At 38.4% G+C, this 25249-nt stretch overlaps 1 protein-coding gene across 4 annotated transcripts in view; it reads left to right on the top strand.

Moving 5' to 3' along the window:
- The first annotated feature begins 4625 nt into the window (after nt 1-4625).
- The window catches only part of LEKR1 (leucine, glutamate and lysine rich 1), a 211935-nt gene continuing 191311 nt past the window's right edge, over nt 4626-25249 (top strand). For 3 of the 4 annotated variants that reach the window (XM_006077373.4, XM_025289356.3, XM_006077372.4), the window contains exons 1-2: nt 4626-4754; nt 7656-7745. In XM_006077373.4, coding sequence (XP_006077435.2) covers nt 7708-7745 — 38 coding nt within the window. In that variant the 5' untranslated portion in view covers nt 4626-4754; nt 7656-7707. The remainder of the gene's footprint in view (nt 4755-7655; nt 7746-25249) is intronic. The other variant, XM_044945487.2, reaches the window with a different exon arrangement.

Raw genomic sequence — 25249 nt, 5'->3', positions numbered from 1 at the left:
GCGCCAGTCAACCGGGTCAGTCGCCTGGCAGCGCCACTTGACTCCCGTGCGCCCCGAGTTCCCGGCAGAAAGGGCTGCGGTGGGGTACTAGGGGTGGACGACGCGGTACCCTCTTCCCGGGGCACAACAACGGGACGGTGCAAGGCCGCCAGGCTGCTGTGGTTGCAAGGCAGGCGGCGAGCAAGCGTCGGGGCCGCTCAGGAAGCCGAGGACGGTCAGCGGAGCCGACTCGTGACTCCTTGACCGCGTTCCCCTTCGCCCTCGTCCCGCCGTCCGAGCTCTTTGCCTTACAGCAGCGGAGCTGGGTACTTTTCGGCGTTAAAATGAGGGTATTAGCCGCTCGGGCTCAAGTTGGCGGCGGGGGCCGGGAGGAATCAGGGATTCCTCACGGGATTAGGCGGCCGGGCCGGCACGCGAGGCGGACGCAGGTCCCGCCAGGAAGCCCGGGTTAGCGCGGAAGCGGCGAGCGCAGGCAGCGGGGGCGGGGCCGCGGGGTTGCGTGACCCGCCGCCCGGCGGCCGCACGCACTTCGTGCCCCGGGCAGCCCTCCCAGCCGGGGTAGTCGCCGCCGCCGCGGGGCGGGAGCGCAGGTGCAGGAGGGCGGTGCCGGGTTTCCACTTTTACAACCGCAACGGGGAGGGGAGTCACGCTATATTTCTGGGACAGGGAGTGAGTTCACCCGGGAGGACACGGCGTCTCCTTGTTATCGGAACCTGGGTAACATTCAGTAATAAAACCCGCTCAGACAGGATGTATTAAACGAACTGGGAACCAGAGCTGCTCTATCAATAAGCAGTCGTTCAGGGGAAGCTTTCCAAGGAAAGCTTTACATTTAGAGGCTCGGCACACAGGTGCGTTCGTGTGACATGCTTATACAGGAAGGAACCAGAGCGAGGACGGCGGCTTTGGGACGCAAGTTTTGTGCACTCTGCACAAAGATTAATAGCAGAGTCGTGATGCTGGGCAAACTATCATTCCTCCTAGAAGCGTTCTTGCCAGTGCTTTATTTGCAAGAAGAGAGAGATGCCTGGTTTTAATGGCGTACAAACGGGAGAGACGTCTTGCATGGTGACTCAAGAGTCCAAGGATATTTGAAAAAGAAAAAAAAAACAAAACTGACTTTACAGGACACCACAATTCAACTTCCTTCTAAAGACCATGTGGGGGAAAATGTTTTTTTCATTATGTTTATATAATTCAAATGTTTGTCAAAAATATTGACACCAAGATAGCTTAACACATAAAACCACTTGGGTCGGCTGAAAAAATTACATATTAGCTTATTTGTTTAAAATTTCATTTGGTGGATCTACACTCTTGTTTATTTCCCTATTATTACCTTTGGGCCAGTGGTGCCTAGTTTCATACTCGCTTTCGTTACACAAGTTGCACACCCTCATGTAAGAGGGGCTTCTCCGGGGTTAGGGTACCTACATAAACTCCCAGAAGGCTCTTTCAGAATACATATGTTCACCTTTCAACTTACTACATGAGGAAAGATAGCAAGATTCACTGTTTAATTTTAAAATATTCTCCCAGTTAACTCAGATTCTCACTTCTGTAGGTAAGAACATTTATTTTATTTGCCTAGCACTCCTAGCACTCTTCCTTTCTTCTAGGACAGAACTGCCCCTTCTCCTCAGATTCTTCTTCTCTCTCTTCTCTTCTAGACGTGTAATTAGAAAGGGAGGTACCATCCTGTATAGCCTGGCCTCCCTGGGAACCACAGTTGGTTCGGAGACTGGTACCTGACTCCTCCTGGTTTCAGTGATTTGATCAAGGGACTGGGGTATAACTCAAGGTGTGCTAAACAGTCATTTCCTGGAATTTTTCTAACTGGAGGTTGGGAATAAAAGTCTCATTTCCTCTTGGTTTCAAATGGTTATCAGCCACCACTGCCCTGCCACCGACAGAGACTGTAAAAGAGAAAGGAACCAACTTTGAGTTAAGTGGTAGATTCAAAGGGTTGAGACTTTCTATGGCTTTTTAGAGTTCCCAAAGTTCTCAAAGCAGTCCTGTTTCCTGTTTTCTTGAAGCTTGGTTATTTAGCTCTTCTGCTGATTCTGTGAGGTACCTTTAATATCCTAATAGAATATACATTGATAGTAATAAGAGATACATATACACACACACACACACACACACACACTTAGAATGCTATTTGGAATACATTTAAAAAATTTATAATACTATTTTTAACTTGCCTTTTTTCATAAAAAAAGGAATAGAATCCATTGGGACATTCACCACCAATAAACTACATCATCATTTTAACAGCCGCACAATCTTCTTGTTTGATAAATAATTTATTTTATTTTGATACTTCAGATTTTTAAACATTAGAAGCAAGACTGTGATGAACCTTAAGTATTTGTGCTAATAAGGAAGAATTTTTCAGAAGCTTATAGCCAACTTCCCTTGGAGTCTGGTCAGAAGTGGGTCATAGGCCCATTCCTAATTTAAATCACTGGTAAAGGGAAAGTGGTCAGCAGAATTGACCTAATCATTCCTGAAGTTGGGCTGATTCATGTGTGCCTATGGGTTGAGGGTGCAGAGGGGAGGATGATGAAGTCTGGATTCCTGAACAAAAGGAAGAAGGGAGAATCAGGTGCCCACTATAATAGTTTTGAACATTTCAAGGTGTTTAACATAATGTATTAATTTTTCAATCTTAAAGCAGTGTTTAAGAGTGCTAATTGTGGGACTTCCCTGATGGTCCAGTGGTTAAGAATCTGCCTTCCAATGCAGGAGGTGTGGGTTTAACCCCTGGTTGGGGAACTAAGATCACACATGCTTGGTTATTTGTAGCCTGCATTCCGTAACTAGAGAAAGCCTGCATGCTACAACGAAGACTCAACACAGCCAAAAATACAAATTAAAAAAGAGTGCTAGTTTCTCTATACCCTTGCAAACCAGGGCTACTATGATTCATCTTTTTCACCTGTTTGATAGTAATGTTTGATTTTTTTTATCAGTAGTTCATAGGAAAATACTTTTAAGATGATTGACAACTCCTGATTTAATGGCATTAAAATATCCTATTACTAGAGATGTAAAAAAAAAAAAATGACAGGAAAATTACTCTAACTTGAGTCTTATAAATTCCATAGTTACCTAAAATTATAGGTACAGAAACATGAACTTCATCTCTATAAAGATAGAATGAAGTCACTGCTGCCAATCACTTATCAAAACAAATGTTAGACACTTCATTAGAATCTATGGAAATCTCAGAAATAAGTAATAATTTCATTAAAAAAGCAAGTTCTTTAAAAAGTTTTTAAAGTGTATAAGGCAGTTATCAATTTTCAGTCTGATTTCATTGATATTTGTTATAGGCTAGATATTGGATGCTAAGGTTAAAGAACTGTCAGTACAATAATTTTGAGCATCAAATTCATTAAAAGTATTAAATGAGTATTGTTAAAGCTTTATTCTTTTTGTGTTTTAAAATATATTCATGAAAATAAGTCCTGTGGATGTAGTGTTTCAGCACTGTGACTATAGTGAATAATACTGTACTGTTTATTTTGAAAGAAGCTAAGAGAGCATATCTTAAAAGCGCTCATCATAAGGAAAAAAAATTGTATCTATGTGTGGTGATGGATGTTAACTAGACTTATTGCCTTTATTTTACAATATAAACAAATATTGAATCATTTTGTTGGATACCTGGAACTAATGTATTTCAGTTATATCTCAATTAAAAATCAATATATTCATATGATAAATATTAACATATTTGGCACACAGTACATTTTTGGGTGAAGCTCTTATCAGTAATGAACAGGCCACAAGAGTACACGTTTACAATCATCAAAGGGTTCATTGTAGAGCTTGACTTTGAATATTTGAAAGTAGATGTTTATTTCTTCAAGGCCTAACTTGTCTCATTGGAAATTTTGTTCAATCATATTCTCATGGCTAAAAAGAATTTAGTATACAATTTATTGCTGAACAGATGACAAAACATTTGAACTCCTAGTTCAGTTCAGTCGCTCAGTCATGCCCGACTCTTTGCCACCCCATGAACCGCAGCACAGTTGGATGGCATCACCAACTCAATCGTCATGAATTTGAGTAAACTCTGGGAGTTGGTGATGGACAGGGAGGCCTGGCGTGCTGCAGTCCAATCGAGTTGGACACGAGTTAGCGACTGAACTGAAACGTTAACATGACAACACAAAGTTGTGTGAACCACGTGGAAAGCCCTAGGTTATCACTTTATATAGACTCCAAAAACTAGGAAGAATTTTTTTTTCTTCTCTATCTCAGGGGTCAATGACTCCTGAGAAAAACTGACAGAAGAAAAATTGTAATAAAGGGTCACAGTCAGTTCAGCCGGTTCAGTCATGTCCGACTCTTTGCGACCCCACTGAGGGGTGAGAGGTAGACCGACTTTGTCCTCCACCTCTGCCACCGTCATTTCAACCCGCCTCTGGGCTAGAAATGTCTCCCTCCATCCCAGCAGCCGCCCCCACGACTCCAGCCCGCCCTCCTCTGCCTCGCCCTTAGCATCCCTTGCCTCCCACTCACAGTACCCAGCGTAATGCTAAGCCCGTTCTTTGACCCCAGCCAGGAGACTTCAAGCTTCCGCCCAGGATTTGGCCCGGGGCGGCGCAGGGGTGTGCTGTTTCCGCGTTGGCGACCGGCGTGTGTCGTGACGTCACCGCGCCTTGACGTCAGGCTGACGTGCAGCACGGTCTCCTGGGAGACCAGGAGAGCCTTTTGCCCCCGGCGGAATCGAAGTAGAGGTGAGAGAGACAAGGAAAAGCTTTCTTGAGCCCCGGAATGACCTGGTTCCGGCGCGCACTTCCGAAGAAGAGGCGTGCTGGCACCCCGGGGGCAGAGCCGGAAAGCCGAGCCTTGGTGCCGCGCCCGGGGAATGGGCCCCGCGCCTTGCCCCTGATCCTAGCAGCCGCTTCTGTCGAGTCTTCGCGAGCCCGTCCGGCTGGGCGCCCTCTTCTCTGAGAGCGTGGCTAGGATAGGCCTCATTACCGCACCTTTTCTTCTTCCCGCCTCCGCGGGTCCCGAGGGAACGGGGTTATAAAGGGACAGATTTCAAAACCCTTGCAGCCGATTTTGGCTGTACTTGCAGTTAGTTTCTATTTGGAAAATCCTGCCCCTTCAGAATGTCTCAGGACGTGAACTCCCTCTTCACCTGACCTTGACCTCATCTGTGGTGATTCACATTAAAGAAATAGTTCTTTAGGGAAGGGCCTGAAAGCTGAACGTGAGTTAATGGCCCAGCGTGACACTGGTGTCATGCAGGGAATCGGAAGTGAACGACTAGGGACGGGTCTGTATTTTTGACATCTTCCTTGTAATCCTGTCAGATCAGGTTCACAAATATCTACGCGGCTACCGCTGGTTATCACCGCACCTCATGTCGAAGAAGAGTCGAGAAAGTGTGTAATGTGAGAGAATAAAAGGGCCTCTTTGATTTAAAAAGAAAAAAACAAAATAATGAAAGTAAATTAAAAGTTAAAAAAAACTTTTTTCCCCCTTTTGTTAAAGGGAAAGAGACCTCTCCCATCCCTTTCTTGGGAAACCTCTTATGGCTGTGTGCTTCCTCTGTTCCTTCAACATGTATGTATGCAAATCTTTTGAAGACCCAGAATATTTTTCTGGAGGACCTGGGAGCCATTTCTTTAAAGTGAAAACATCAAGGGAAACAGGGCCCATATCTCCATATTACTTTGGGAGTTTAGTGCTTCTAATAACCAAGTGCTTTGTGTAGAGATATGTATTCATTTGAACAAACGCTGTTAGCTAGCACAGGTGGCTACTTCAATTACCAGGTGAATTTAAAACAAACTATGAAATAGAGTATAGCAAGCTCTGTTGAGGACAAATTATCTTTTATCTTGAGAACATGTATGTAATGGAGTGTATCTGCTTGGCTATATTAAAAAGTGGGATTTCTTTCTGTCTTTGTAATCTTATTAGATTAGCTGTGCATCACAGTTTAGTTAAATGCTTATGTGATAATAAAACTGCTTTCTGCATCGTGGGGAAATTTTCTGGATGGCAGGATTTAACATTTTTTCCTCAATAATCAGACCTACCAATTTTTCCCACTCAGTATAGTAAGGCCACAAAATTGGAATAGATTTACAGTAACGATACTGTGCCACTAGATTCATGCTCTCAAATACATTTAGGTGTGAAATTTTAAAAAGGAAATTTAGTTGGTAATTTTAGGAAAAATTCTGCTCACAATAGAGTTTCATTAAGATGAAGCCATCTTATTTTACTGATGGTGAGCTCACTGTAAAATGACAGAAGTGAGAATAATGAGCTTTCTGTGAATAATGAGCTCTTGCCACATCACTGTGACAGTCTGCCAAACATCAGATTATTATGTACTTGGCCATGTGGGCCAATGTTCACTATATCAGTTAACTTTACTCTCTCTGTCCATACACATTGTATTACCTTTATCTTTAGGTTGGAAGACAGCCCATTAGTTATTTATTTTAAACAGCAGCTCATTAAACATGGAACTTTGCTAACAAGGGGGACTGGAAACCCATCCTTCCACCAATACTTACACAATTAAAAAAAACAGGAACTTTTGTCAATTACAATTTTCTTGACATCTTGCTATGTGGCTGGGGTTACTTTTTCTGATAGAGTACTATGCCTGTTGAGTCTCTGTTTGTCAAAATCTTGTCCAGATCAAATGTAAACCTCCTCAGGAAGCCTTTGCTAATTCCCCATTCCCATGAGGAAGATAAGACATTTTTTTCCCCGGAACGTCTAGATTGTTCCTTGTCTACAGCTCCTGACCCTCAGGCCTTTCCTGCTGTGGAATTGTGCCTATATTATCTTACTCTGCTGTCCCCCTTCACTTCCCATTTATATGTGTGTATATATATATGTATCTGTATATACCCATACATATGAATGAACATCTCTCACTCCTGAAACTGGACTGTCTATTCTTTCTCCTTATTTGGGAAACATTAAAAAAAAGAACTCAAAGTGCACCTTCATTAATCTTGTGTGGTTTTATGAAAGTAGTGATAGAGTTTTATATTGAATTGTTTTATTATAAAATGAAAATTATTAAAAGTAAAACATCTGCATAAAAATTATATAAATGTCCACTTTTGGTAAAATTGGCACTTGGCTTCTTATGCTTTAGTGACTTTTCTGTTCAGTGCTTGCCTATCATATTTAACTTGATAACTCTAAATATTTTTTCCTGTAGTTCATTTAAACCAGCATTAATGTCACAGTTGCTTTCTTTTATCTGCTAAACTATTCTATAGATATTTTTTCCAGCAGCTTTTCAGGGGAAAAACTTTTCTTTTAAATGAAATAAATGGATCTGTTTAAAATTTTGTGATCCTTAATCTGTATTTGCAAAACAAATAACTGGTTGTAAGCCACTACAAAAGTTACAATTATAAAGTTCCAAAGAAAGAAAATGTTATTTTTAATTCAGTAGTCTCTCTAGGTCCTTCCTGTTCTGTTGGCCTAATAACCACGTGAGAAAACCTCATTTGTACCTTTTAACATTGAGTTGATGAAACAAACATCTGTGAAAATAGTTATACCCATTGATTCCCAAATACTTGTAGGAATTTATCTTTTTAAAATTTTCTTCATATTGTTTTAATTCTAATTATCACCATCAATGTTTTTAGATTATTTTACTTCAAAGCGCCTTCAGTATATTTTGGGAAATTATGGATCGTCATGTTCCCATGCATGCATTACCTGAAGAAATCCAAAAGGTATGATACTATGTTATTACAGCACAACATTAGAATTTTAACAGTTAATTCTAAAACATGGGAGAATGCATTCAGAGGTTTTATATTTGTTTTAGTCAGGGGATCTGCAGTGAATTGGTGGAGTGGGGAAGGGAATAATTATAATAGTCAAAACCGTAGAATTCAATTCAGTGCCAAAAATGTTCAGCCTGTGAAAGAAGCTGGATATATAATTCTGGCATGGTATTTGACCAGGTGTTTTTGGAGCCCTTGTAAGGGCTCCAACAATGGCCAAATACTATACTTAGATATTTATCTAGCAGCTTTTCAGAAAAAAAAAAGAAATGACATAAATGGGTCCGTTTCAAATGTTAAGTAATCCTTATTATGTATTTGCAAAACAAATAATTAGTAGTAAACCACTACAGAAATTTTCAGTTCAGTTCAGTTGCTCAGTCATGTCGGACTCTTGGTGACCCCATGGACTGCAGCACGCCAGGCCTCCCTGTCTATCACCAACTCCTGGAGTTTACTCAAACTCATGTCCATTGAGTCGGTGATACCATCCAACCATCTCATCCTCTGTCATCCGCTTCTCCTCCCGCCTTCAATCTTTCCCAGCATCAGGCTCTTTTCAAATGAGTTAGTTCTTCACATCAGGTGACCCAAGTATTGGAACTTCAGCTTCAACATCAGTCCTTCCAATGAATATTCAGGACTTATTTCCTTTAGTGTGGACTGATTGGATCTCCTTGCAGTCCAAGGGACTCTCAAGAGTCTTCTCCAACACCACAGTTCAAAACCATCAATTCTTCGGCACTCAGCTTTCTTTATAGTCCAACTCTCGCATCCATATATGACTACTGGAAAAACCAAAGCTTTGACTAGACAGACCTTTGTTGACTAAGTAATGCCTCTGCTTTTTAATATGCTGTCTAGGTTGGTCATAACTTTTCTTCCAAGGACAAAAAATTTTAGTTTGTAACTTTTTTTTTTTAATTTTTATTTATTCATGGCTGTGCTGCATCTTCATTGGTGTTCAAGGGCTTTCTCTAGTTGCAGGGAGTGGGGGCTACTCTTTGTTGCAGGCCCTAGAGCACACAGATTTCAGTAGTTGTGGCACATGGGCTTAGTTGCTCCGCAACATGTGGAATCTTCCTGGATCAGGAAGACCCATGTCCTCTGCATTGGCAGGTGAATTCTTATCCATTGTGGCACCTGGGAAGTCCTAGTTTGTAACTTTTTATGATGCAGAAATTTTAAGAGTGTCTCTCTAAAAGGGTCTATTTCAGTTTCACCTTAATTCTTATTTTTTACCATGTTTTAAGGCCTTTTATAGATACCAACTCATTTAATCTGGTTAACAATTCTTTTCACCATTGCTATGCTATTTTCCTACCTGTTAATTTATATCTGTCTTCGGACAAAATCATTTCTCCCATATTTACTGTGGCAATGCATACATTGCTAACAGCATAATTAAAAATATCTCTTTGAAATTGATTAACAAATTATGAAATAAAACCTCAACCTTAACTGTCATTTATCATTCGGTTTTTAAGGTAAATCTATAGTCAGTTTAAGATTAATCACAGTCCATTAGTTTTTAATTAAAAACTGCAGTCAGCTCTCAGGTATATTTTTATCTTTTATGCATGTAATGCCTGTTAGCATTAATCATGCCATTGATTTAACTTGATGGTTACTTCTACTGCATGTCCTTTAGATTTATGTAAACTACAGTCTAGCAGGTCCTAGAAGGCAAGTCCAGTTACCATAAAAAAACCTTTTATACCATTACATTTAATTCACTTCACCTTTAAAGTTAGATATAAGAGAAAGTTCAGAGAGAGCTCAGCTATGCTATGCTTACCTGAGAAATGGTACCTAGATGTGTTTGAATGCATGGAGTGTCCTCACACTCCTTCAAATGATTTCTTTCCATGTACTACTAGCTGGTGTGGTAGAGATAAAAAGAAACAAAACAATCTGCAAGAAACAATACCCATACTCAGATGCCAGTCATCTATTAGGAAGCAGATATATGATGACATGAAAAAAAAAAAAAGACCCTAAAGACAATATTTGATTTAAATGTCATGTAAGAGCCTATCTTTTCTGAAAATAGAGAAAGTGGGAAGAGGAATCCTTGAGTATCATGATGGTCAAAGGAGGATCTTTATGCAGGAAATAGAACTGGAATTGGCCCTTGAAAGCGAAGTACTCCTAGAGACAGACAGGGAAAAGGTTATTCTGGGCTAAGTGAACAAAAGCTCACTCGTAAGAAAAAATACTGGCCAGGGTAGAGAACGTTTAACAACTTCAGTGTTTTAAATGCATGAAAGAGTATGTCTTTAACAGAGTTTTTAATAAGTTGAAGAATGTGGTTTTTTTCTTATTTAAGGTACTTATATAAGTAAATTTAAAAAAAATGCTAAACCAATCATTTTTAAATATACATATATTCTCAAATCTTAAATGACAGGGAGCTGTCTGTTTAATGCAGAGAGGTGGGGAGGCCAGGAGTAGCTTAGCTGCCTAAGGCCCTGGACAAGTGAGTTGATTGTAGCCCTTGGTCTGCTGAATGCTTAGCCTGTAAAGTGCATCTTTGCACTTTTTCGGACTGAAGTTAGATACGCTTGTACGACAAGTATTTATCAAGTGCCTGTAGTGTGCCAGACACTGTTTTGGGTATGCACATGCATCCCACAGCCTGTTAGAGGTTGTTTTGGGAATGTCAGTTACTCGTTTTCCGTAACTTCTTACCTAATATTTGATTCCTCTAGATTGTCCATAATGTAACTGGTTAAAGCATATTTATTTAGTCAGCTTGCATACATCATTCTATATACAAGCACGTTAAACAGATATATAAGCTTATAATAGTAATAAGAGTACTTCAGATTAGAACCATTTCATTATTAAAGTTTAGTCTCTCAGTCGTGTCTGATTTTTTGCAACCCCATGGACTGTAGCCTACTAGGCTCTTTTGTCCATGGGATTTTCCAGGCAAGAGTATTGGAGTGGGTTGTCATTTCCTTCTCCAGAGGATCTTCCTGACCCAGGGCTAGAATCCAGGTCTCCCACATTGTAGGCAGATGCTTTAGCATCTGAGCCACCAGGGATTTCATTATTAAGATAAAACAAATCTTAGGCTTTCATAATGACTTGGAAATTATGCTATATTTCTTTATGGGATAAGAATGAGGATGGGTGGATCAGTGTACAGTGACACAGAAGACTTTTAGAGGCTTTTTTTCTTGTTCTTTTGTTAACTTTTTACGTTAGTTTTTATGCTGGCTCTTCTTTCTAGGGGATTCCCTGGTGACTCAGATGGTAAAGAATCTTCCTGCAATGCGGGACACTCAGGTTCGATCCCTGGGTCAGGAAGATCCCCTGGAAAAGGAAATGGCAACCCACTCCAGTATTCTTACCTGGAAAATCCCATAGACAGAGAACCCTGGCAGGCTACAGTCCATGGGGTTGCAAAAAGTCAGGACTGAGTCAGTAACACTAATGGCTTCTTTCTAGAGAAGCCCCTGCTGTGTTTCCTTTTTTGCTGTGTGTAGGCAAGAAAGGTTAGTGTAGAAATCAGGAAAGAGAAGTGAGGGAAGTCTTTTTCTTTTTGTACTTTTGCTGTATAATATGGAAATAGGATGGTTGATCAATTACTCGAAAGATATATGATAAAGGAAATGGAAATGACTGTACTACACTGTACACACACTAGTAAAATAGGTAGCAGTAGATAAGAGTTGCAAGAGAATATAAATGTGGTGGGGGAGATGGCCAACAAAGGAAAAGTGTGGAGAATACTGATAATACTAAGCTCTAGTTAGTCCATTACCTTATTAGAAAGAGAAGATTGTTAAATCCTCTCGCCACTAGTCTTATCTTCTTAGGAAATCTTAAGGAAGAAAGAAAAAGATAATCTTTTGACAACCACTCCCAGATCTTTTTGTTTTTTTATCATAATTTCTGACTGAGCATAAACACATTTCAGATTCCCATCTCCACAAGTAGCAGAAAATGTCAAACAGACTAATGGGCTGGAAGGCAAGACCATACTCATCCCCTTTGTCTGCTGCTGGACTCTACAGCTTACTTCTTTATGTACTTAGACTATATCTCTAAATATACTCTCTAGACAAAGTTGACTCCTGCCTGTTTCTGACTTCCAATAAGTAGCAGCTTTGCTGGAATTTTCATCTAGCAGACTGAAAGCAGAATGCACTTGTAATGATAGTACACTTTGTGTTTAGTATTTTATTGCCACAATTAAAACTAAAACACTTATAGATTAGCAAAATAATAATTATATATTTCTTCCCTTCCTGAATGTACACCTATTTCAGAAACATATGGAGTCTTTTTAGAAAGAAGAACAATGGGTAATATTCCTTTTTGCTGTTTTTGCTAGAAGATATACACAGAAGTCAGAACAACCTCAACAAATCAGTGGAAAACTCAGTTATTTTGCAAAAGTAGAACTGATCTCTTGTTATTTTTTAATGGTGACAAAATGAGCACTTTTAATGGGATTTTAGCTTCAGGAGATATTTATTATCACAGGACACAAAATAAAATAAAGAGACCAGAGTTGTTTATTTTATAATACAGAAGTGGCAGTGCAAGGGCTGGAGAGCACACTGTTCTTTCTGGGATAACAATCCCTTTCCCTACCAGCAACAGCTCATTTTGTTCTGTTTCAGTAATTTTAGTACTTTGGAACTTTGAAATTTATTCAGAATAACAGTTTTATATTTCCAAGCACAGGTTGTCATTGCCAGAGAAAAGAAACTTAATTTTCTAGGTCATTTTGGGCCACTGTGGCTAGGATCAGATTTTGTGTTGAATTAAAGTAGAGGAAAAGGAGAGAATATTATTGAAACATTAGCGCTATTATCCTGGAAAAGTAGTGATATGTCTATGTGTGTGGGGGTATATGTGTCTTTTTAAGCAATTGTAGTTTTGAAACTAATAACAAAAGACGTAAGAAGCTATATAATTTTTGAAGAGACTGTTCACTTAATATTGTGACCCAAGAGAGTTCATTAGGGAAAACTTAAAAAAAAAAAAATAACTATGAATATTGAAAAATCTGTATTTGTTAATTTGTAGTCCAAAATACCGGAGAAGGCAATAGCACCCCACTCCAGTACTCTTGCCTGGAAAATCCCACGGACGGAGGAGCCTGGTAGGCTGCAGTCCATGGGGTCACGAAGAATCGGACATGACCGAACGACTTCACTTTCACTTTTCACTTTCATGCATTGGAGAAGGCAATGGCAACCCACTCCAGTGTTCTTGCCTGGAGAATCCCAGGGATGGGGGAGCTTGGTGGGCTTCTGTCTATGGGGTCACATGGAGTTGGACACGACTGAAGCGACTTAGCAGCAGCGGCAGTCCAAAATACTTTTGCTGCCTGGCCATAGAGAGTCCCAGAATTTACTAAGGTGAAGTTTTCTAGAAAAATAGGTGTTGGGGTAAATATACTTTGGAGGTATATTTAAATCTAAACATAGTCATGTCATGTATAATTTGTATATGAAGACAACACTTCTTAAAATTGCTTGTTGAAATTTCTCTGTGGATTAATCTCTAGCATTTTATTACCAGCTTTATTTATATTTTATTATTTTGAAACCAAACCTTTTATTTCAAGATCATTGTAAACTCACAAGCAGTTGTGAGAAATGATACCAAGAGATCTCATGTACCCTTCCCCCAACTTGCTCCAATGGTAACATCTGGCAAAACTCCACTAGATATCACAACCAGACATTGACACTGACACAGTTTAGGATTCTGTGACAACAAAGATTCCTCATGTTGCCCTTTTATAGCTACATTCACCTCAACCTCTGCTTTCACATGCCTCCACTATCCTACCCCCAATTCATGACCTCTAGCAACCAGTGATCTGGTCTCCCAATAATTTTGTCACCTCAAGAATGTTATAAAAATGGGATTATGCAATATGTAGTCTTTGGGATTAGTTTTTTTTTTTTTTAATCAGTGTAATTATCTGGAGTTTTATACATATTGTTGCTTATATTTGCAGTTTATTCCTTTGTATTGCTGATTAGCATTCCATGGTATAAATGTACTGCAATTTATTTAACCTGTTGAAGAACATCTGAGTTTTTCCTGTTTGGGGCTATTATGTATAAAGCTGCAGTAAATATTAGTGTACAGGTTTTTATGTGAACTTGTGTTTTTATTTTCATAGGACAAATGCTCAAGTACAATTGCTAGATTGTTTGGTAGTTGCATGTTTAGTTTTCTAAACACTGCCAGAGGGCTGTAAGATTTTACATCCTCACCAGCAGTGTATGAGTGATCCAGTTTCTCTGCATGTTTAGTATTTGATGTTGTCATTGGTTGAAAAAAGTTTTATTGGGATATAGTTAATGTACAAAATTATATGTTTCAGGTGTACAGCATAGTAATTCACAATTTTAAAGGTTATATTCCATTGATAGTTATTATAAAATATTGGCTATATTCCCTATGCTCTATAATATATCCTTGTGGCTTATTTATTTTATATATAATAGTTTATACCTCTTAATCCCCCATCCCTAACTTGCCCCTTTTCCTTTCCCCCTCCCCACTGGTAACCACTAGCATGTTCTCTTTATCTTTGATTCTGTTTCCTTTTTGGCATATTCAGTAGTTTGTTGTATTTTTTAGATTCTACATATATGTGATATCATATAATATTTATCTTTGTCTGACTTATTCCACTCAGCATAGTACCCTTCAAATCCATGCTTGTTGTTGCAGATGGCAAAATTTCATTCTTTTAATGGTTGAGTAATATTCCATTCACATCTTCTTTATCTGTTCATCTGTTGATGGGCACTTAAGTTGTTTCCATATCTTGGGCATTGTAAATAATGCTGCTGTGAACATTGTGGTGCATGTATCTTTTTTAATTAGTATTTTCATTTTTTTCTGGATATACACCCAGGACTGGAATTGCTGTATCATATGGTAGTTCTACTTTAGGGTGTTTTTTTTTTTTTTTTTTTTTGAGAAACCTCTATTCTGTTTGCAAAAGTGGTTGCACCAATTTACATTCCCACCAACAGTGTCTGAGGATTTGTTCTTCCTTGCATCTTCGCCCACTTTTGTTATTTTTTTTTATGTTGGCCATTCTTAATAGGTGTGAGATGATATCTTTGTGATTTTTAATTTTCATTTCTCTGATAATTAACAATGTTGAGCATCTTTTCAAGTGCCTATTTGCCATCTGTATGTATCTATGGAAAGAGATTTATTCTGGTTTTCTATTTTGAAATTGGGTTTTCTTTTTATATCAAGTTCTATGAGCTGTTTGTATTTTGATTATTAATTCCTTATCAGTCATATCATTTGCAAATTTTTTTCCCATTCCATAGGTTGTCTTTTTGTTGTTGTTGAAGGTTTCCTATGCTATGCAAAAGCTTTTCAGCTTGATTAGATCTCATTTGCTTATGTTTGCTTTTGTTTCCTTTGCTTTAGAAGAAAGATCAAACAATATTGTTATGATGTATGTCAAAGAGAGTTTTCGTCTGTTTTCTTCTAGGAGTTTAATGATTTTTGGTCTTACCTGTAGGTCTTTAATCCAGTTTGAGTTTATTCTTGTATATGGTGTTAGAAAATGTTCAAGTTTCATTTTTTTTTACATATAACTGTCCTATTTTCCCAGCAGTGCTTAATGAAGAGACTGCCTTTTATCCAATTTTCTACTATATATTCTTGTCGCCTTTGTAGTAGATTAATTGACCATAAGTGTGTTAGTTTGTTTCAGGACTCTGTCTTCTGCTGTAGTGATCTATGTGTCTGTTTACTGTTTTTATACCAGAACCATACTGTTTTGATTGCTGTAGCTTTGCATTGTAGTTTAAAGTCAGGCAACATGATACCTCTAGTTCTGTTCTTTCTCAATATTATTCTAGCTATTGAGGGTCTTCTGTATTTCTATCAGTTCAGTTAAGTTCAGTCGCTCAGTTGTGTCCGACTCTTTGCGACCCCATGAATGGCAGCATGCCAGGCCTCCCTGTTAGCACCAGCGCCCAGAGTTCACTCAGACTCACGTCCATCAAGTCAGTGATGCCATCCAGCCATCTCATCCTCTGTCGTCCCCTTCTCCTCTTGCCCCCAATCCCTCCCAGCATCAGGGTCTTTTCCAATGAGTAAACTCTTCGCATGAGGTGGCCAAAGTACTGGAGTTTCAGCTTCAGCATCATTCCTTCCAAAGAAATCCCAGGGCTGATCTCCTTCAGAATGGTCTGGTTGGATCTCCTTACAGTCCAAGGGACTCTCAAGAGTCTTCTCCAACACCACAGTTCAAAAGCATTAATTCTTCGGTGCTCAGCCTTCTCCACAGTCCAACTCTCACATCCATACATGACCACAGGAAAAACCATAGCCTTGACTAGACAGACCTTTGTTGGCCAAGTAATGTCTCTGCTTTTTAATATGCCATTTAGGTTGGTCATAACTTTCCTTCCAAGGAGTAAGCGCCTTTTAATTTCATGGCTGCAGTCACCATCTGCAGTGATTTTGGAGCCCAGAAAAATAAAGTCTGACACTGTTTCCACTGTTTCCCCATCTATTTCCCATGAAGTGATGGGACCGGATGCCATGATCTTCGTTTTCTGAATGTTGAGCTTTAAGCCAACTTTTTCGCTCTTCACTTTCACTTTCATCAAGAGGCTTTTGAGTTCCTCTTCACTTTCTGCCATAAGGGTGGTGTCATCTGCATATCTGAGGTTATTGATATTTCTCCCAGCAATCTTGATTCCAGCTTGTGTTTCTTCCAGTCCAGCATTTCTCATGATGTACTCTGCATAGAAGTTAAATAAGCAGGGTGACAATATACAGCCTTGACGTACTCCTTTTCCTATTTGGAACCAGTCTGTTGTTCCATGTCCAGTTCCAGCTGTTGCTTCCTGACCTGCATATAGGTTTCTTAAGAGGCAGGTCAGGTGGTCTTGTATTCCCATCTCTTTCAGAATTTTCCACAGTTTATTGTGATCCACACAGTCAAAGGCTTTGGCATAGTCAATAAAGCAGAAATAGATGTTTTTCTGGAACTCTCTTGCTTTTTCCATGATCCAGCAGATGTTGGCAATTTGATCTCTGGTTCCTCTGCCTTTTCTAAAACCAGCTTGGACATCAGGAAGTTCATGGTTCATGTACTGCTGAAGCCTGGCTTGGAGAATTTTGAGCATTACTTTACTAGCATGTGAGATGAGTGCAATTGTGTGGTAGTTTGAGCATTCTTTGGCATTGCCTTTCTTTGGGATTGGAATGAAAACTGACCTTTTCCAGTCCTGTGGCCACTGCTGAGTTTTCAAAATTTGCTGGCATATTGAGTGCAGCACTTTCACAGCATCATCTTTCAGGATTTGAAATAGCACAGCTGGAATTCCATCACCTCCACTAGCTTTGTTTGTAGTGATGCTTTCTAAGGCCCACTTGACTTCACATTCCAGGATGTCTGGCTCTAGGTGAGTGATTACACCATCGTGATTATGTGGATCGTGAATATCTTTTTTGTACAGTTCTTCTGTGTATTCTTGCCACCTCTTCTTAATATCTTCTGATTCTGTTAGGTCCATACCATTTCTGTCCTTTATTGAGCCCATCTTTGCATGAAGTGTTCCCTTGGTATCTCTAATTTTCTTGAACAGATCTCTAGTCTTTCCCATTCTGTTGTTTTCCTCTATTTCTTTGCACTGATCGCTGAGGAAGGCTTTCTTATCTCTTCTAGCTATTCTTTAGAACTCTGCATTCAGATGTGTATATCTTTCCTTTTCTCCTTTGCTTTTTGCTTCGCTTCTTTTCACAGCTATTTGTAAGGCCTCCCCAGACAGCCATTTTGCTTTTTTTCATTTCTTTTCCATGGGGATGGTCTTGATCCCTGTCTCCTGTACAATGTCAGGAACCTCATTCCATAGTTCATCAGGCACTCTATCTATCATATCTAGTCCCTTAAATCTATGTCTCACTTCCACTGTATAATCATAAGGGATTTGATTTAGGTCATACCTGAATGGTCTAGTGGTTTTCCCTACTTTCTTCAATTTAAGTCTGAATTTGGTAATAAGGAGTTCATGATCTGAGCCACAGTCAGCTCCCAGTCTTGTTTTTGTTGACTGTATAGAGCTTTTCCATCTTTGGCTGCAAAGAACATAATCAATCTGATTTCAGTGTTGACCATCTGGTGATGTCCATGTGTAGAGTCTCTTCTTGTGTTGTTGGAAGAGGGTGTTTGCTATGACCAGTGCATTTTCTTGGCAAAACCCTATTAGTCTTTGCCCTGCTTCATTCCGTATTCCAAGGCCAAATTTGCCTGTTACTCCAGGAGTTTCTTGACTTCTGCTTTTGCATTCCAGTCCCCTATAATGAAAAGGACATCTTTTTTGGGTGTTAGTTCTAGAAGGTCTTGTAGGTCTTCATAGAACTGTTCAACTTCAGCTTCTTCAGCATTACTGGTTGGGGCATAGACTTGGATTACTGTGATATTGAATGGTTTGCCTTGGAAATGAACAGAGATCATTCTGTCGTTTTTGATATTGCATCCAAGTACTGCATTTCAGACTCTTTTGTTGATGATGATGGCTACTCCATTTCTTCTGAGGGACTCCTACCCGCAGTAGTAGATATAATGGTCATCTGAGTTAAATTCACCCTTTCCAGTTCATTATAGTTCACTGATTCCTACAATGTTGACATTCACTCTTGCCATCTCTTGTTTGACCACTTCCAATTTGCCTTGATTCATGGACCTGACATTCCAGGTTCCTATGCAATATTGCTCTTTACAGCATCAGACCTTGCTTCTGTCACCAGTCACATCCACAGCTGGGTATTGTTTTTGCTTTGGCTCCATCCCTTCATTCTTTCTGGAATTATTTCTCCACTGATCTCCAGTAGCATATTGGGGAGTTCCTCTTTCAGTATCCTATCACTTTGCCTTTTCATACTGTTCATGGGGTTCTCAAGGCAAGAATACTGAAGTGGTTTGCCATTCCCTTCTCCAGTGTATCACATTTAGAAATACATAAATGTATTCCTATGCAATTTATAAAACTGTTTGTTGTAGTTATATGAAAAATGCCATTGATATTTTGATAGGAATTGCATTGAATGTGAAGATTGCCTTTAGTAGTATGATTTAAACAGTATTCTTAAAGTCCATGAATATGGTATGTATCTTTTCATCTGTTTGTTTCATCATCAGTTTCTTTCATCAGTGTCTTATAGTTTTCCCTACCTCATCAGGTAGGTTTATTCCTGGGTTAATTTTATTCTTTTTGATATGACTGTTTCTTTAATTTCTCTGTCTTTAAAAAAAAATTTTATTTATTTATTTTTTATTTTTTTTTTTCTTCATTCTTTTTTTTTTTATTTTTAAACTTAACATAACTGTATTAGATTTGCCAAATATCAAAATGAATCCGCCACAGGTACACATGTGTTCCCCATCCTGAACCCTCCTCCCTCCTCCCTCCCCATTCCATCCCTCTGGGTCGTCCCAGTGCACCAGCCCCAAGCATCCAGTATCGTGCATCGAACCTGGACTGGCAACTTTTTATTTTTTAATATAAATTTATTATTTTAATTGGAGGCTAATTACTTTACAATATTGTATTGGTTTTTACATACATCAACATGAATACGCCACAGGTGTACACGTGTTCCCCATCCTGAACCCCCCTCCCACCTCCCTCCCCATACCATCCCTCTGGGTCATCCCAGTGCACCAGCCCCGAGCATCCTGTATCATGCATCGAACCTGGACTGGTGATTCTTTTCACATATGATATTATACATGTTTCTGTGCCATTCTCCCAAATCATCCCACCCTCACCCTCTCCCACAGAGTCCAAAAGACTAATCTCTCTTTCTGATAGTTTATTGTTAGTATATAGAAATGCAACAGATTTCTGTACATTCATTTTCTATCCTGCAACTTTACTGAATTCATTGATGAGCTCTAGTAGTTTTTTCGTGGTATCCTTAGGATTTTCTATGGACAATATTGTGTCATTTGCAAACTATGACAGTTTTACTTCTTCCTTTACAATTAGAATTCTTTTATTTCTTTTTCTTACCTAATTGCCATGGCTAAGACTTCCAATACTATGTTGAATAAAAGTGGCAAGAATGGGTATTGTCTTATTCCTAATATCAGAGGAAATACTTTCATTATTGAGTATGATGTTAGCTTTGGGTTTTTCATACATGGCCTTTATTATGTTGAGGTATGTTATATCTATACTCACTTTGTGAGAGTTTTTATCATAAATGGGTGTTGAATTTTGTCAAGATTTTTCTGGGCTCCAAAATCACTGCAGATGTGATTGCAACCATGAAATTAAAATATGCTTACTCCTTGGAAGGAAAGTTATGACCAACCTAGATGGCATATTAAAAAGCAGAGACATTACTTTGCCAACAAAGGTCCATCTAGTCAAGGCTATGGTTTTTCCAGTGGTCATGTATGGATGTGAGAGTTAGACTATAATGAAAGCTGAGTGCTGAAGAATTGATGCTTTTGAACTGTGATGTTGGAGAAGACTCTTGAGAGTCCCTTAGACTGCAAGGAGATCCAACCAGTCCATCCTAAAGGATATCAGTCCTGGGTGTTCATTGGAAGGACTGATGTTAAAGCTGAAGTTCCAGTACTTTGGCCACCTGATGCGAAGAGCTGACTCATTTGAAAAGATCTTGATGCTGGGAAAGATTGAGTGCAGGAGGAGAAGGGGACGACAGAGGATGAGATGGTTGGATGGCATCACCGACTCAATGGACATGGGTTTGGGTGGACTCCGAGAGTTGGTGATGGACAGGAAGGCCTGGTGTGCTGCAGTCATGGGGTTGCAAAGAGTAGGACACGACTGAGCGACTGAAATGAACTGAAGGTAATCATATGGTCCTTATTCTTCAATTTGTTAATATGGTGTATTACATTGATTAATATACAGATATTGAAAAATCTTTGCAACCCTGGGATAAATCCCACTTGAGCATGGTTTATGATCCTTGTAATGTATTGTTAGATTCAATTTAATAGTATTTTGTTGAGGATTTTTGCATCTATGTTCCTCAGTGATATTGGCCTGTAGTTTCTTTTGTCTGGGTTTAGTATAAGGGTGATGCTGGCCTCATAGAGTGTGTGGAAGCATTCCTTCCTCTGCAGTTTTTTGGAATAGTTTGAGGAAGATAGTGTTAACTCTTCTCTAAATGTTTGGTAAAATTCACTTGTGAAGCCGTCTGCTCTTGGACTTTTTTTTTTCCTGAGTTTTAAAATAATTGATTCAATTTCATTACCAGTAGTTTGTCTGTTATAGTTTCTATTTCTTCCTGTTTCAGCCATGGGAGTCCTGTTTCCTAGAAATTGTAGATTTCTGGGAATTTGTTCATTTCTTCTAGGTCATCCATTTTATTGGCATATATTTGTTCTTAGTAGTCACTTACAATCTTTTGTATTTCTATGATGTTGGTTGTAACTTCTTTTTCATTTCTGATTTTATTGATTTTTGTCTTTTCTCTTTTTTCTTGGTGAGTCTGGCTAAAGGTTTATCAATTTTGTTTACCTTTTCAAAGAACCAGCACTTAGTTGTACTGATCTTTTCTATAATTTTTAGAGTCTCCATTTAACTTGTTTCTTCTCTCATCTTTATGGTTTTTCATTCCACTAACTTTGGGTTTTGTTTGGTTTTCTTTTTCTAGTTCCTTTAGGTGTAAGGTTAGGTTGTTTATTTGAGATATTTCTTGTTTCCTGAGTTAAACTTTTATTGCTACAAACTGCCCTCTTTTTCTGTGTCCTTTTGTTTTGTTTTCATTTTCATTTAATTTTTGTAATTTTTAATTTCTTTTTTTAAATTAAAAGAAATTTTAAATTTCTTTTTTCCAAGTAATTTTTTAATTTCTTTTTTTATTTCTCCAGTGAACCATTGGTTGTTTAGTAGTATATTCTTTAGCCTCCACATTTTTTTTTTTTTAAAGTTTTTTCCATTGTAATTGATTTGTAGTCTCATACTATTGTGGTTGGAAAAGATACTTGATATGATTTCAGTTTTCTTAAATTTTCCAAGTTTTGTTTTGTGGCCTAGTATGTGAACTGTCCTGGAGAATGTTTCCAGACACTTGAAAAGAAGCATATTCTTCTGATTTGTGATGGTGTATGTTCTATTAAGTTCATATATCTATTAAGTTCATCTGGTTTAGTTTGTAATTTAAGGCCAGTGTTTCCTAATTAATTTTCTGCTTGGATGATCTGTCCATTGATGTAAGTGTGATGTTAAATCCCCTACTATTATTGTATTACTGTCAATTCCTTCCTTTATATCTGTTAGTATTTGCTTTATGTATTTAGATGCTGCTTTATTAGGGCTTATATATATTTGTGATTATTATATGTTCTTGGATTTAGCACTTGATCATTTAATGTCTTTGTCTCTTGTAACATTCTTTATTTTAAAGCCGATTTTATCTTATGTAGGTATTGCCAACCTGGCTTTCTTTTGATTTCCATTTGCAATGAATACCTTTTTCTATCCCTTCATTTTCAATCTGTTTGTGTCTTTAAGTCTGAAGTGAGACTGTTGTAGGCAGCATATATACTGATCTGGTTTTTGTTTCCATTGAGCCACTCAAGGTGTTTTGATTGGAGCATTTAATCCAGTTATATTTAAAGTAATTATTGATATCTATGTTCTTATTGGCATTTTGTTAATTTTTTCAGATCTTTGTTGTTTCTTTCTTCTTTTTTTGTTCTTTTCTCTTGTGGTTTGATGACTATCTTTAGTGCTGTGTTTGGATTCCTTTTTGTGTGTGTATGTTTGTACCTATTATCAGTTTTTGGTTTGTGGTTTACCATGAGGCTTATATATAGCTATATATATATATGTATATATATGGAAATGGCAACCCATTCCAGTATTCTTGCCTAGAGAATCCCTTAGACAGAGGAGCCTGGTGGACTGCTGTCCATAGGGTTGCACAGAGTCAGACACGACTGAAGTGACTTAGCATGCATGCATGTGTTGGAAAAGGAAATGGCAACCCAATCCAGTGTTCTGGCCTGGAGAATCCCAGGGATGGAGGAGCCTGGTGGGTTACAGTCTATGGGGTTGCACACAGTTGGACACAACTGAAGTGACTTAGCAGCAGCAGCAGAGATATATATATATATATAGTGGCTGACTATTTTTCTGGGCTCCAAAATCATTGCAGATGGTGATTGCAGCCATGAAATTAAAAGATGCTTACTCCTTAGAAGGAAAGTTATGACCAACCTAGACAGCATATTAAAAAGCAGAGATATTGCTTTGCCAACAAAGGTCCATCTAATCAAGGCTATGGTTTTTCCAGTAGTCATGTATGGATGTGAGAGTTGGACTGTGAAGAAAGCTGAATGCCGAAGAATTGATGCTTTTGAAATGTGGTGTTGGAGAAGACTCTTGAGCCCTTGGACTGCAAGGAGATCCAACCAGTCCGTCCTAAAGGAGATCAGTCCTAGGTTTTCATTGGAAGGACTGATGTTGAAGCTGAAACTCCAATACTTTGGCCACCTGATGTGAAGAGTTGACTCATTTGAAAAGACCTTGATGCTGGGAAAGATTGAGGGCAGGAGCAGAAGGGAACAACAGAGGATGAGATGGTTGGATGGCATCACCAACTCAATGGACATGGGTTTGGGTGGACTCCGGGAATTGGTGATGGACAGGGAGGCCTGGCGTGCTGTGGTTCATGGGGTTGCAAAGAGTTGGACATGACTGAGCAACTGAACTGAACTGATATGGTCTTAAATTGTAGACCTTTTAATTTCAAATGTATTTTAACACCCTTGCATTTGTACTCTCCTCCCCTCATTATTACTCTCTTTAACACAATATTTCACATCTGATTGTTTTGTGTATCTCTTAACTGCCTATTTTGGGTATAGATGATTTTCTTACTTTTGTTTTTTAACTTTTCTACAACCTTTATTTCTGGTTCATTTCCTTTCTTTACTATATATTTGCCTGTACCAATGAGCTTTTTCTCTTTGTAATATTCATATTTCTAGTTGTGGCCTTTTTTTCTTTTTTACTTATAGAAATCACATTAACATTTCTTTTAAAGTTGGCTTGGTGGTGTTAAGCTCTTTTAGCTTTTGCTTGTCTGTAAAACGTTTGATCTCTCCATCAAATCTGAATGAAAGCCTTCCTGGATAGAGTATTCTTGGTTGCAGTTTTTTCCCTTTTATCACTTTAAATATATTGTGCCACTGTCATTAATTTTTATTATAATCTTTCTTATAGGTGTGCCGTGATAGCTTATTGTTGTCTTAATTTGCATTTTCTTAATGACTAATGATATTGACTATTTTTTCATGTGCTTATTTGGCATCCATGTGTCCTTTTAGGTGATCTATCTCTTAACCATTTTCTAATTTGATTTTTTTTTAACTGTTGAGTTTTGAGAGTTCTTTATATGACCTAGGTACTTGTCCATTGTCAAATATGTGGCTTGCATATCTTCTTTTCCAAGTCTGTAGCTTGTCATTTCATCCTCTTTACAGAGTGTTTTATAGAGCAGAAGTTTTAAATTTTGCAATTCAGATTATCAGTTTTTCCTTCTATAGATCATGCTTTTGGTATCAAGTGTAAAAACTGTGCCTAGTTTAGATCCTGAGGATTTCTTCCTAGGCTTTTTTCTTCTAAAATCGTATTTTTATGTTGTTCATTTTAGTCCATGACCCACTGTAAGTTAATTAAGTTAATGGAGTGTGAGGTTTAGTTTGAAATCCTTTTATTTTTATTATTATTTTTAATCTATGGGTATCCAATTGTTCCAAGACCATTTGTTGAAAAGGTGGTTTTTCCTTTACTGAATTGCTTTTTGTACCTCTGCCAAAAATCAGTTTGGCATATTTATTTTGATCTATTTCTGGGTTTTCTGTTCTATTCCATTTGATCTTTGCATCTATCCTTTGACCAATACCACGTTGTATTGATTACTGTAGCAATAGAGTATTTACCTTGTAATAATCTGTAGCAATATAGATTTACCTTGAAATCAGGTAAAATACTTTTCCCACTTTATTCTTGTTTTTCAGTACTCTTTTAGCTTTTCTAGTTCCTTTGCTTTTTCGTATAAATTTGAGAACAGTACTGTTTATATATTAGAAAAGCACATATTGCTGGAAATAGGGGTTTTGGGTAGATGGTCTTTACCAAAGTGGTTTTTAAGTTGGTAGTACTGCCAGTTGACTTATTGAAAGGAAGGGTTTTGATGGCCTTATGAACTGGTCAGGCGGCCTGTGTTACTAATGACTCAAAAAGTCTTCTGTTCTGTCTGAAAATGTTTCTCCCAATCTGAATGAAATTCACTAGCTAGACTAAATTCACTATCTTTGAGTAAAGGTATCTTTTTTAATGTAAAACTTATTAGAAAGGTTAGCATTTTATATGTGCTGTCATTTTTTCAGCAGTGAAATTTTTCCTATTTCTTTCCTCCTTATGCAAGCATAGAAA

This window comes from Bubalus bubalis, chromosome 1 (assembly GCF_019923935.1).
Source record: "Bubalus bubalis isolate 160015118507 breed Murrah chromosome 1, NDDB_SH_1, whole genome shotgun sequence".
Classification (NCBI taxonomy): Eukaryota; Metazoa; Chordata; class Mammalia; order Artiodactyla; family Bovidae; genus Bubalus; species Bubalus bubalis.
This window is presented reverse-complemented; position numbering and strand designations above follow the sequence as displayed.